Source organism: Adiantum capillus-veneris, chromosome 30 (assembly GCF_014529385.1).
Source record: "Adiantum capillus-veneris isolate H3 chromosome 30, ASM1452938v2, whole genome shotgun sequence".
Lineage (NCBI taxonomy): Eukaryota > Viridiplantae > Streptophyta > Polypodiopsida > Polypodiales > Pteridaceae > Adiantum > Adiantum capillus-veneris.
Window position 1 is genome coordinate 75,496,517 of NC_140960.1, and position 13,724 is coordinate 75,510,240.

Below are 13,724 nucleotides of genomic sequence, written 5' to 3' on the forward strand. Positions count from 1 at the left end.
CTCTGGATCGGGCTGTACATCTGACCAAGCACTCTCTAAAGGAGCTCCAGATTTATAACAATGAGCGCATGAAAGGAGAGATGCTCTCAATGTCAAAGCGCATCTGTAAAACATAATCCATGCAGTCCATGTGTGCATGTCTCTAACACCATGGGTAGGAATGATTGTAGCTAAGGTGGACTGAAGTGACATCTTAAAGGTTCATTGCCTAGGGAAAAAGACCCAATAATGAGCTTGGCAAGAAGTGCACGCCTTTGAAACTCCGGAACAACGACACCCAAACCACCCTCTGCACGAGGGAGAATCACTATGGACCATCGAGCCCAAGTGTCTCAAGTACCGTCTGATCCCCCAAAAAGGAAGTTCCAAATCAAGCGCCTCAACTGTGCCATAACACTCTTCTGGAGCATCCAACATGATGCAATATACCAAGCAAAGGATAACAACACCTGATTGGCCACCAATGATGGACTAGCCAAAGAAAGATGCTGCGAGGACCAGCTGCAAAGCTTCCTACGTATCAACTACATAACAAGTGCAAGCTGTTGTTCCATAGTCATATCTAGGCCTACCTGAAACCCTGGCTATCTACAAGACTGACCACGTCTCAACCAAGTAAAACCATCCACTATACCCCAGGTCAGCAAGAACGCCAAAAGACTTGTGCCAGTAGATGTGTGCACCACTGGCTAAACAATATACATCCAAAGAGTTGACAAATCGCATCCAAAACATCCGGGGCATAGCATAAAAATAGTAGAGTATCATCAGAATACTCTTGATCTACCAAATCTAGCTCATCCTTAAGGGACATGAGCAAACATTTAATACCTGGCTGTTGTGCTCTGCTGAAATCCGACATTGTCTCTACCACAAATAAATACAAGTAACTTGCCAATAGGCAACCCCGCCTGAGAGAGCCAGCAAACCCTCCAATGGTCCTTGCACTATAAGCTGATCTCTATAGAGTTGAGACTCCTCTGATCCAAGCATCTGGAAACCCTATCCGAAGTAGGGATCCCTCAAGAAAACTCCAATCAACTTTGTCATAGGCCTTCTCAAATTCAAGGAGGATAGCCAATAGCGTATGTGACGAGCGAGCCCACTTGACTGCCTGATGAAAGTAAAAAAAATTGTCCAGAATACACTGATCTTGAACAAAACCTGTCTGAGAACTGTGTATAAGGTCCAACAGAAAAGGACACAGCAAAAAAGGATGCAGTTTAGTACTAATCAATTTAGCCAACATCTTATAAACCGAAGAGAGGAGTGTGATGGTCGCCATTGTCTCAAACAAGTGGTGTCCCTCCCTTCAGTTAAGAGATATAAGACCTGAACACATCGATTGCAGGATAAAACCCGTGTCAAATATGTCCTGGCAACCTCTCAAGAGCCACAATTCTACTACAGCTACAAGTGTACTACATTATCACAAGTTGGTGGCGTGGCTAAGGAAATGGCCGAGAGGACAAGGGGTTAAAGAACCAAGAAGAACTGAACCCAGAAAGTGTGGCCGAGGGGCCCAACATAGAAGGGGGTTAGATTTTTTAATAAACCTAACCTACCAACTTATGGATCACCAGACGAGGGGCCTAAAATCTGAAAAGATCAAAAGCTTGATGTTTGGCTGATTTTCGCAAATTACGCTGCATGCTTACGTGGCAAGCTATACAGATTTTTGCGAAGTGCGCTAGCTCGTCTTTGTAGCTTTCTGCGTGGACTTTTTGAGATCAGATGCTTTTGGATGCAAGAGCTTTTAGAGTTGATGCTTTTGGGCATCCCCTTTTGGCCATTTCTAGCGGGGACGCAACGGGGGACGCGGAGCGGGTGTCATTAGACGGGCACCACGTGCCAGTGGAAAAGAACAGACTGAACAACTTTAAACACTTTAAAGAACACTGAACTGAAAGAGATGCACGGCTCACAAGATGGGGAGTGGCGGAGTTCCACCCCAAGAGAGCACTGGCCCCAAACTTGGCGCTCAGTTCGGTAATTCTTTTTTTTTTTTTTTTTTTCCGAGAAAAAGATCCTTCTATTAGTTAATGAAAGCTGCCCATAGGGCTACATCCACCTCTGCAAGAGAGGGCTACAACAAACACGATGGGGAGACTCTCCCAATGAAAAAACAGCATATATACAATGAGGCTGAATCAAGAGATGGGAGGAGGGAAAAGCCACACAGGTGGACACTAGTGCCATCTGAGCACCCCCTGGACCATGGAGTAAAACGGCCCAGGGCGCCAGAGACGAAGGAAAGCCTCGCGGCGCTCCCGCATGCGGTCGGAGCTGCCCTGTAGTCCCTCAAGCTGTCCTCTGAGAGTATGGATCAGCTCTAGCCAAAAGTCACGAACAGTCTCTGCTGGTGGTACAAGGCGAGCCTCAAAGATGCGGAAACAACGGGCCCGCCAGATGAACCAAAGAGCTAGGATGCTGATGAGCTCCCAACACTCCACTCTCTCACTGCTCCACTCCTGTGGAGTAAGGTCTGTAGCAGGCTGGAGTGTAGGTCGACCCCCCTGTATCACTATCATCCTACTGGTGGAACATAGCTCAAACTGAAGTGCCGGGCCCGTGAGGGTGGACCAAGCCGCTGCCCCCCAAGTGTACTGTCGAGCCGTGGAAAGGGCAGGCATCAGCCGAAGAACTCGTAGCCACATCTGCTGGGCCGAGGGACAGTCCCAAAGACAGTGTCGCTGACTCTCCACCAACTGGTCACAGGCTGTACATGCGGCCGAAAGACCACTATGTATAAGCCAGCTCCCTACTGCTGTGGCTCTGTGTGCAACCAACCACTGGAACAAGGTGACGCGCCTCGGCTGTCTGGAGTCCCACAGCCTCTGCCAAAAAGCTGCCAAGAACTCAACTGTGAGGCCCTCCTCCTGCCAATGACGTGCTGCAGCGGGGCGGGCCTCTCTCTGTGCTGCAAGTATGTGACGTCCAAGCCGAACAATGTACTGAAAGAAAGGGACTCCTGGGCGGTCTGCAGGAGAGAATGGGTCCCTCCATAGCCACTCACCAAGATCCCACTGTACTCGTGCCAGTGGACAGCACTCCCAAGCCCATAGCCTCCAGTGTCCTGTCTCAAGAGCTGCTGGGTCAGGGTCTATGACGCAAGTCCTCCCACAGATGCCCACAACTCGGATCCTCTGGAAACAACACTCTGCTACCTGCGGGGCCTCTACTGCAACTCTCTGTAATCGTCCCCCACCCTGAAGCTCGAAGAACAGGGCTGGGACAGTCTCTGAGCAAGCCCTGACTGAAACGAGAACCTCCAGTCGTGTGAAGGCTCCCATCCACCGGGGTGCTACTGGCTCGAGAGGCGTGAGACAATCAGCTGGAACTGACTCTGAGATGTCCTGACACATGCTCCAGTTCGGTAATTCTTTATATTGCTTGAACTCAGTACAATGCCAGTACTCCATCCTCTGCACTTCTATGAGGGAGCGTGCAGAGAATAGCCCTTGGCTCATATTTAAAGGCCCTTGGCCATGAAAAGCTTCGAGTTCTAAAAACATCTGGTCTTAGGAGCTAGCACAAAAAGCCTTCAGCGTGAATTGCGGAAATCTGTACAGTTGCCACGTCAGCATGTCAGTGCAAATTGCGAGGGCATCCGTATGGTTTGCCATGTCATCATCTAGTGCAAAATCCGGTATTGTTGCCACATCATTAGGTCTTTACGCAGGAAATTGAGAGTGTGTGTGCGATGTGCTTTATGTAACAATGTGTGTGCGATCTGCTTTATGTAACTATCTCTAGGTCGCTTGGGGGCCCCATCTGACGGGGTCCCATAAGTTGGTAGGACTTCTTGTTCTTCTGCTGTTGCTTCTGAGGGTTTAGGCCCCTCGGCCGGGATCTGCGGGTTGGCTCCGTTCTTCAGTGGCTTGACACGTTAGCAGTTTGTGTCATCCCCCCTTCTTGAAAGAAAGTAATCGTCCGCGATTACAGCATATCTGCAAAACAACTTAAGTTAGCTCAAAAAAAGTTTTGAGGGTCATTTCGAGGGACAATCAGTTTTCTCATTCCAAATTGGAATTCTTGATATCCTGGGTCGTTGGCTTCCCAGAAAAATCTCATCCAATAAGGAGTATGTTCTCATTCCAAATTGGAGGTCTTGATATTCCGACGTAGCAAAATTAGCCATCACACCCAAACTGCGCTGATCTCTAATGGGTGTCTTGATGCACTAAAATTACATACCCAGGCAATCTCACCCAATAAGGAATAATCGCTGGTTGGCACATCACAATGCAACACAAATGCTCACATATGCATGTAACAAGACATAGAAACATAAAACGGCCGATGAGCACTCCCCCCGCAAATAACCATCCAGGTCCGGGCCATGAGATATAAAGGCCTTTTACAACCAAACGCCCCCTAGACCGCAACCTGTGTCCCCAAGCTATACTACCCTCTGGCCTTAGCTCCTCGACCTCTATCCTCACCTTCCAGGGCTCCACACTTGATGTTACGTCAAGGAGGAAAGCGTCATGCTGCAAATCCATCTGCTCTATCTCGCACTCTGGAACAACCTGCAGAGTACACCATCGATAGCAACCATCACCCCTCTTTGCACTGCACCATCAGTTGAACGTCAATTGACGGCGTCAATTGCGAGTGGAGACGTATGACCTCGCCAAACATAGGTATAGACAACGACGAGGCTATTTACTTGGTGAGCCAAAGGTCATTTTCTTGATCTTTGAGCCCATGATCCAAGCCATTGCCCACAACTCGAATCACATGGCTAGAAGCCTCACAAGAAAAACAACGCTGATATTTACTTGTGCTTGCGTGGATCCTTCTCCCTCATTCTAAAGGTCTGCACCACAGAGCTAGCCACCAAAGCACAAAAAGTGCTTGACGAGCTTCCAGCATGTCATCACTTGGAATGCCATGCGCTGCACCATCTAAGATGTTCCGGTTGCCCACATTTCGCTGTGTCTAGATGCCACCTTAGACCGCAAATGATTATTGTTTGTTTGAACTTGGTGGTGGCATGATTGTAGTTATCACTTATGCAAATTTCCTGGTGGCAATGCTTTAGCCCAAGATGTTTTGTGCGAGGTGATAATCTGTAAAGATGTGCTCGTCTTGACGAATTTACCTGTTGTTCTAAGTCTAAGGTAGATTGAGAAGATGAAGTCAAAAATATTTTCTTAACAAAGGGCCCAACATTGGCAGGGCCAAGAAGCTCTGCACGTTTTCACCAGATGCAAAGAGAGGGCAGTTGCAATCAGCAGTTCAATATTCTTCATATAAGTCTTTGGCCATTCTTTGAGAGAGAGCGAGAGAGAGAGAGAGAGAGAGAGAGAGAGAGAGAGAGAGAGAGAGAGAGAGAGAGAGAGAGAGAGAGAGAGAGAGAGAGAGAGAGAGAGAGAGAGAGAGAGAGAGAGAGAGAGAGAGAGAGAGAGAGAGAGAGAGAGAGAGAGAGAGAGAGAGAGAGAGAGAGAGAGAGAGAGAGAGAGAGAGAGAGAGAGAGAGAGAGAGAGACATGTGGCCACTCTTCGCGAGAGAGGGAGAGAACCGTTCTTGTCGATCAGCAAAGAGCGGGGACGCATGTGATGAAAGGGCACCAGGCCGGCTCAAAAATTATCATCACCATGCTAACTCGCCTCTAATTATATAGTTCAAAATTTGGCTATGGCGACTGCACGTGGGGAGGAGAGCATATCGCGAGTCCTCATTTACTGCCTTGCCTCTCATGTGTGCCTTGCTCTCTCGACGGGCACTGCCTCCAATTAAAAATTGGAATTGGTGGTTAAAATTGTTATTAAACTTGAGGCACGAGAAATCATATATATGTAATCTATGCTTGACAGTAGACAATAACAAAGAATGTAAGTTGTAGTTTGGAGAAACACTAAACTTTAACAAGTCAAGGTGATTGGATTAGAGAATGCTCGCAGTTGTGAATTATAAGTAAGTATGTAATATTTTTTATGATTTTCCCAAAAAGCAAGCAGTAATGAACCACATAAAATTTGGTATAGAAAAAAAATAAATAATTCTGACCATGAAAAATAACTGAATATGATGTAGTGCGTATTGTTGTAGGCTTGAAATTCTGGTATGTATTAGGGTCTTGTTCTCAAGAACTTTGTATCACTGTGTGTTTTTTTTTTAATCATCTTTTATTAACTTCCAACTGCAACTTATTTCCTCGAAATTTATGTATGTATGTTTGGAATAGTAAGAGGATTTGTTTTTTCTTGCTATAATTTTATTTATTCAAATAAGGAATGAGAGGGCAACGAATTGATTCTTTAAAGTCTAACATCAATACAGACAAGAGACAAAAGCACAATTCCTTAATTCCTAAAATAAGCTATTAAATGAAATGGGACCACAAGCAGTGTCAAAACATAGTCAAAGATACGGCATACAAACTTATGACTAAAATAACAGTCTTTTATATATGTGTCTGTGTACCCATGTATGTCTGTGCGTGTCTATTTAAATGTTGTACATAGTGTATCGAATAGAGTACATAATAAGCACCAAAAGAAATCAAAGAGATGGCACCTTAAAGTGAATGACTGTACCCTCTATAAGGGCTAGCCGTGGTTGAAAGTTTGCGTCAAAGATAGTCGCAAAATCATAATATTTGACATAGTCACAGTTCATAACAGACTTCAAATATTTTGCCCCCATGTAAAACCAGTCTAGGAATTCCAAAGGATATTATGTAGGTTGTAAAACTACCTGATATGAAATACATAGAATCACAACAGTAATTTACACCTCAAATCGAAGTAGAAGTTTTTCCCGCTTTGGTACTTCTGAGTACTAACCCAATGATCGCCAAAACCTCCTCACATGTAGCAATACTAAGTCTGTCTTTTCACCTACAAAAGCCCATCCCCACCCTTACAACCATCCACGATAGTGAAATTCATGGTATAAGCCATTTGAAAGGAGAAAATAACAAACAAAGGACAGTAGCTTAAGCCACGAGGTGTAGGCTCAAGGTTGAATCTTTGGCATTGTTTGTATTTGACCCAAAACCAATTTATGTAGCCACAATTAGGTTGAATGTAGCTCTCTAGAGAGCCTAGTCAAAGTCTGAGAGCATGTTATGACTATTATGAGCTATTGACTTTGATGGAAAATTCTAATTAAGAGGCAATAGCGGTCCCTACTCGCAATGCACAATATCAATGATTTATCTGCTATGAAAGAATTCCACACTGTTTGAAAACATAAGCAACGACATATTGAGCTATTAGTTGTATAAACTGCAGAAAAGATTCGAAGCAAGCAACGTTGCTAAGCTAAGCTATTCATCTGTTTGAGTAAAGTGCACTACTTGCAGCACGCTATGAGAATGCATGCCATATCACGATCTGTGTGTAATATACCACACTACACATTTTTTCAAATCGAAAAGAGCCATTTGCACATAACATGAGGGAATACAGTAGGCCAAGGAGGGAATGTTTGCCACTTTTGAGGGCATTGAAATGACTTCTCCTTGACAATGGATCCTTTTGCACCAGCATCCCTTGTGTATGTTCCGAGGTTTTTACGTTAGTAGACATCTGTTAATAGAGTAGGTGGGGAGGAAAGTGAGGGTTATGTTGATATTTGTGTATGAGAGAGGCAGATTAAATTGCCACAATCAGGAGCAACAAGTTGTTGACCAGCAATTTCAATTCTTAATTGGAGGCAGTGCCCTTGTCTACTGTAGACGACCTTGTTTAAAATTGAAGTCTCCTAATTATTAGAAAAGGATAAGAGAACACAAGGTGCCAAGGATCATGTGCCAGCACCAAGGGAGGTCATCAAAGATGGCATAACCGAAGATGACAGTAGTGCGGATTCAAAGCTGTCCAGAGTTAAGAAGAAGCTAGAAGAAGAGACGAAGAAGATAATTTTAACGTCGTAGGAAACTATCCCAAGAGACTTAAAGATCTATCCACGAACGAGGGGAGTTGAACTCAAGACCTAAGAATTGGGCTGAGTCCAAGTTAGTCTAACCGAAAGTGGGTGACAGCATCTAAACCACAGCCTGTCATAGTAGAGGAAAAAGAAGATCTCTCGAGTATCTTAGTAGCAAAGATACCAGAGTGGGATGAGATACATGATGAAGAGAAAACCTTTTTCGGGAAAAGCAAGTTCTCTAAGCTAGGCAAAGGAGAAGAGTCAGTGGATTTGAACCTTGGCACCACCGAGATTCTATACCAACTAGGTTAAACACACACAAGAGAGCATGCAAACACACACAAATATGCTTGTATAAACAACACATAGACCCAAGCATGCATACCCACACACACAACACACTTGGCCAAACATACAAGGGAGCAAATCATTGCATCCACCTCGTAGATTAAGTAGACATGCCCTTTGATGAGCAGTGGAGTATCACCAGGGGGGGACAAGGAAACAAGTGGCTGTAAGAAGGGAGGGCCATGTGTGATGGACTAACAGGGCTCTCTACAGTATATGGTTGATAGCAGGAGTCACTTGCGTGAAGTCTGGGAGACCTGCCAGGATCCATACATGCTTGGGACGTTGTTCTACAACCAGTGATGCGAACCGTCTATGCCTAGGATGTTGAGCATCATCTCTCTCTCTCTCTCTCTCTCTCTCTCTCTCTCTCTCTCTCTCTCTCTCTCTCTCTCTCTCTCTCTCTCTCTCTCTCTCTCTCTCTCGTACATTGCTTGTGTTTTTTGTGTGTGTGTGTGCTGTCTCCCAGCGTGTCTTTTGTGTGTGTGTGTGTGTGTGTGTGTGTGTGTGTGTGTGTGTGTGTGTGTGTGTGTGAGAGAGAGAGAGAGAGAGAGAGAGAGAGAGAGAGAGAGAGAGAGAGAGAGAGAGAGAGAGAGAGATGCTTTGCTTGTAGCTCCGGGGCCATAGTTGGGGAGAAGAGTGATATTTTGCAAAGCGTGGGAAAGGGGTGCGCTCCACATCCTCTTCATTGCTACTCTCTGCACTTGCAGAAGAAGGAGAATCGCAAAAGAGCTGGTTGGCATCACAAGAGAGCAGCTCCATCGCCTCTACGTGGTTTTTAATTTGGGATAGAAAAACCACGTAATACAGAGTGCTTCGACGTATTTGAGTTGCAAATTTAAAGAAAAGCATCTATATATATATATATATATATATATATATATATATATATATATATATAGAGAGAGAGAGAGAGAGAGAGAGAGAGAGAGAGAGAGAGTACATATGCGCATTTGACTAGCTGGTATAGAATCTCGGTGGTGCCAAGGTTCAAATCCACTAACTCTTCTCCTTTGACTAGCACCCAAGCGAATGATCTTAGCATTGTATGATACACATACCAGTGTTTGAAAGGCCCATATACCAGCTCATAGAATTGTACCCAGTAAATAAGGAAGGATGGTTCATTTCAAAAGAAAGAATTTATTATAGCCCATCCTCCCTAAATCTGTTTAGAGCCACACTCTCCTCCATCGAAAATCAAGCTTCGATGTTGTGACCAGAGGAGCATCTACTTTGATTAAAACAACTGTAGATATAGACAAGAGTCTAAAATCTACGATGACGTGGGTATTGAAACCACAAAATCTCATGTCCTAGGAGACCCATGGGATAGACAATATCAGAGCGAAGATAATGCCATCTACAACTTGACTTGGGGAATCATATGTTATGTTTGACGAAGGTACATATGAAAATATGCAGAAGGTTTACAGATGACAAACATCAATAGTGCTACCCATAGTGTACCTCCACAATCCCAAAAGGTGAGACCAAACCATAGTCAAACAGTTTTGAACTCTCATAATGGAGAAAGCTTTAGTGATCACCCTAGAAAGGGGGGAGCTGCAAATCTAGTAAGCTCAGCTATTGTACTGGGAAATGCAACACCAGTTAGAAGCCGTAAAGCCTCTAGCCACTAGACCCCTTCAAAGAAGAAACCATTGAAAGATAATATGGTTGTTATTTCAACTGATCTCCACAAAAAATCTAAGCAACCCAATAGTGTTCAAGCAGTTGCATGTGATTAAGCTCACAAATGCATACATGGATACAAATGGCAATGAATACCAACAGGTTCACGACCTTGTACAAACCCCTACGGATATTAAACCTGAAGTCAAAGATTATTTCAAGATGATGCAAAGCCTCAAGCTGCGAAAGTAGGTGACAGATAGGTCAAAATCAACTGAAGTAAAAGTTCAGAAGGCTACACAAAAGTCACCACCAAATCTCCTCTGAAGAAATAGATTCTATCGAAAAGTACAGTGGATCTTCTAAGATCAAAGGTTACTCACATGCAGGTAGACAATGCTCAACAGTTGCAAACAAAAGGTGCAATATCACAGCCAAATGAGCCAACATCAACTGAGGTAGGTGATCAAAGCAAGAAAGTTACATACAAAGTTCAACATGAGCCAATGTCCATTCCAGCCATTGTAAACCGATAGTTTGGAAAAAGCTTGGATAAGTTGTCTCCCTCTAGTATGAGAAACTCCACACCATACGCCTGCATTATCGTTTGCAATAATCATCATAATATAAGTGGGATAATTATGTACTTTTTCAATTATCAAGAATCGACCTTTAACAATGGGTTGGGAACTTACATAGAGCTCGGCATAGAGAACCATCTGCAAACAACAAAACACCATTAGTAGTTTGTGTCATTATTTTTACCAAATATGGAGATCGCAGTCAAATAAAATCAAACGTACCGACACAATTGTGCGACCCATCTTGACACAGCTGTCCAATGTCTAGGTACGTGGTAAGTATGCCGAGGGGTTGACTGTCCATGCATTTGCGCAAAAGGTGACCCGTGCAGCAACATATAAGAGCAAATAGCACCAACACTGCCATTCCCCCCCACCCACCCTCCTTCACCGCATATGGGCATGATAGCAATCCCACTCCAGCCATCACATTGACACCTGAAGTTCCAAAGTTCTATATAAATTTTTTCCAAGTCTTGAGTTTAACTTCTTCAAAAGATCAATTGATTAAAATTCATACCATTGAATGTTGCTTGCATCCAGCTGCACTGTCCAGAAGTCTCTATACTGATTTGAGTCTTCTCTTCTTCTCTTGAAGGCAGGAGAGGAATGATATGCGACGGCATGTCTTCAGATCCATTGCCTAAATAGGGCTCCTCAGTTATGCCATCAATGGAGAGATGGTGGTTTGATGAAGGTAGGATAATCTTAGGAGAAGTACTCATTCGGGACCAGTACTGTCTATCATCACCACCCTCTTTGTCACATAAAGTCTCTGTAAATGGAAATTTGTGCCGCCTCTTGTTGGTTCTTTGTGGAGATGATTTTCTGCCCCATGAGAACGGACTTGTCTTTGGTGATGCTCCAAGGCTATATGCATCGGTCGATTGCCTGAGAAAAGTAAGACACTTTACTATCCAATGCTCTTTAACAAGATCATCTTACTAAATTAAATAAATATAATATAAACATATACATTCACAAGAAATAAGTTGAAAGAAATAGATCTCTCAATTTACTATTACACATTCTTAGCCTTTCACGCGGTTATTTAAGCTAGAAGAATACATTAACTTGATCTTGCCACAATAGCTGAATATTCTGAATGTCTGATAACTAGGTGAGGGGGATGTGTAAATAACTACTTGAAAAAGGTTGAAACTGCAAGTACACTATTGCCAAGTCCAAGCAAGGAGATAATTTAAGCTGTTACAAAACCATTTTAACCACCTAATGCACCAAGTTTCATTTTAGTGATGGCCTCCACTCACCTTATTTCTTATATGCCAAAAGAAGCCAAAGTCAACCTTCACAAATGCTAGGCACATATTTGCACCTATACAAGTAGGCGTGTTGTCACCAATTTCTGGCTAAGAAAACTATCCTTGAGGAGCTGAAGCAGCTTGATGATGTGGCAAGGAGCTTCGGTTGTTGGCCAAGGTGGAGAGGTTCTTGCTGACTTGCTAGCCTCAGGTAGCAATACATGCCCGGCAGGTGGACACACAGGCGCTCTTTGTATGGCATGTGTACACAGGCTGTACAAGCACGGCAATTGATCTTGCAAGCTCCGCTCATAAGCAGTCCGACTACCTTGTCTTGCAAGTTCTACTCTCTCTAGGAGGAAAGTAATCCACCTTTGTCATCCAAAATCCGCAACTTGGTACAAAGGTGCAACTGAGTCATCAACTTGCTACCCCTCTTTCAGGACGGGCTGAAAATCCACATTCTATCAACAACTCCAAGAAAAAATGTGCATTTGCAAAAGATCCAACAATCAGCCAATCCCTCTCCTTGAAACATAGCCATAGGAAACCGCTCCCCAAGTGTTGAAGAAAATCCCACTGTTGTCCAAACAATTCTATCTCTAAAGAAGGACGAAAAAGATGTTTCCTCCTTTGAATCCAAAAGCCGCAAGCTTGCTCCCCTTGCGAGAAACCATGGCAGAACTCCATCTGGGAAAACCAAAGCAATCCAACAATGCTCCATGTCCTTAATCCTCTACGGGGTTCCCCTCGGTGAAGAGGGGTCGGGGTAAACAAGCGTAGAAGACGGAGAAGTCGTAGACAAGGCATAGCCTACACATACCCAAATCAGCCCAAACAAGAGAAAACGTAGGAAAAAACAGCAAGCTTTGTCACAAACTGCTGACATGTCAGGCCACTGAAGATCCAGAGGGTAAGGACTCCCTGAGCCTAACCCTAGGCCAACCTGTAGATCCCGGCCGAGGGGCCTAAGCCATAGACGGGTTTACCAACTTGCAGATCATCGCCGAGTGGCCCAAATAATAAATTGGGTAAGGATTGAAAATCCTAACCCCCAACAACTTATGGAACTGACCGAGGAACCTAAATCCTTAAAAATAAAGCGCGCGCACACACACACACACACACACTACCCTAACTTGCGTAGAAGCTGATGACGTGGCAGCTATACAGACGTTCCACGAATTGCGTTGGCTACTGATGACGTGGTAGCGTTATACGGACAGCCCTCTGAGTGCTTGCTTTTGGACCAGATGCTTTTAGAACTACTGCATTCCATGTAACTACTTTTGTGCAGGCCAAGGGCCTTTAAATATGTGTTGTGGGCTCTCTCTCTAGGATTCTACCGCTTGGAGAAGTAGAGAATAGCCACAGAGTTGTACCCTATTGAAGCAATATAAAGAAACGGGCGCCATCATTTGGGGCCATTGCAGTCTCGGACTGGAACTCCGCCACTTTGTGTGTCTTTTCATTCAGTTGTTTGAAGTGCTAAACGTCTGTCTCAGTCTGTTCTTTTCAATTGGCACATGGTACCCGTCCCCGTCTCACAGTGATATCACAGCTTCAATCGTGTGCTTTTCCGAAAGCATGCCAGTCCTCCCAAGAATAGATAAAGCAAGATGCGTTTTTGGATTCCACAGAGTATCTGCAATTTCTCCTTGATGAGCTTTGTGACATTCTCTTAGAGCACCCTCCAAAGTTACCCAGGACGAACGGGAACAGGAGGGTCCAGAACGATATGGGAACGGGGAGGAGGGGGAACCGGAACGGTCGACTAAAGTAAGGCTTGAATTACCTCCATTAAGCCTACCCCCAAATCTGCCTCCAAACTTGCCCTCGAACTGCCCCAAATCTACTCCAAAATGCCTACTTTTTTACCCCCAAATTACTAATTTTGCCCGTTCCGCCCCGCGTTCTGCCGTTCCGTCTCCTATTCCACCCCGTTCCCCCCGTTTCGAACCACCCTTCTGGTTACACCCCGTATTCTCGTCCCCAACAAACCACTTCTCGGGGT

General features: G+C 44.5%; 1 protein-coding gene across 1 annotated transcript; it reads right to left on the reverse strand.

The window, feature by feature from the left end:
• Positions 1 to 961: 961 nt before the first annotated feature.
• On the reverse strand, positions 962 to 11,185 carry LOC147418226 (uncharacterized). The gene is made up of 7 exons (XM_086507084.1): positions 10,969 to 11,185; positions 10,810 to 10,886; positions 10,671 to 10,701; positions 10,563 to 10,586; positions 10,356 to 10,462; positions 4,446 to 4,532; positions 962 to 1,114 (listed from the first exon to the last, which is right to left on the reverse strand). The coding sequence occupies exons 1-7, from the start codon at positions 11,171 to 11,173 to the stop codon at positions 962 to 964; spliced, it is 684 nt and encodes a 227-aa protein (XP_086363210.1). The 5' UTR covers positions 11,174 to 11,185.
• Positions 11,186 to 13,724: the final 2,539 nt, after the last annotated feature.

Coding starts and splice junctions, on each gene's coding strand:
- LOC147418226 (XM_086507084.1), bottom strand. CDS start 11,173: ATGAGTACTTCTCCTAAGATTATCCTACCTTCATCAAACCACCATCTC. Junction 10,887..10,968: donor GATGCAAGCAACATTCAATG/GTATGAATTTTA, acceptor TTGGAACTTCAG/GTGTCAATGTGATGGCTGGA. Junction 10,463..10,562: donor TTCTCTATGCCGAGCTCTAT/GTAAGTTCCCAA, acceptor ACGATAATGCAG/GCGTATGGTGTGGAGTTTCT.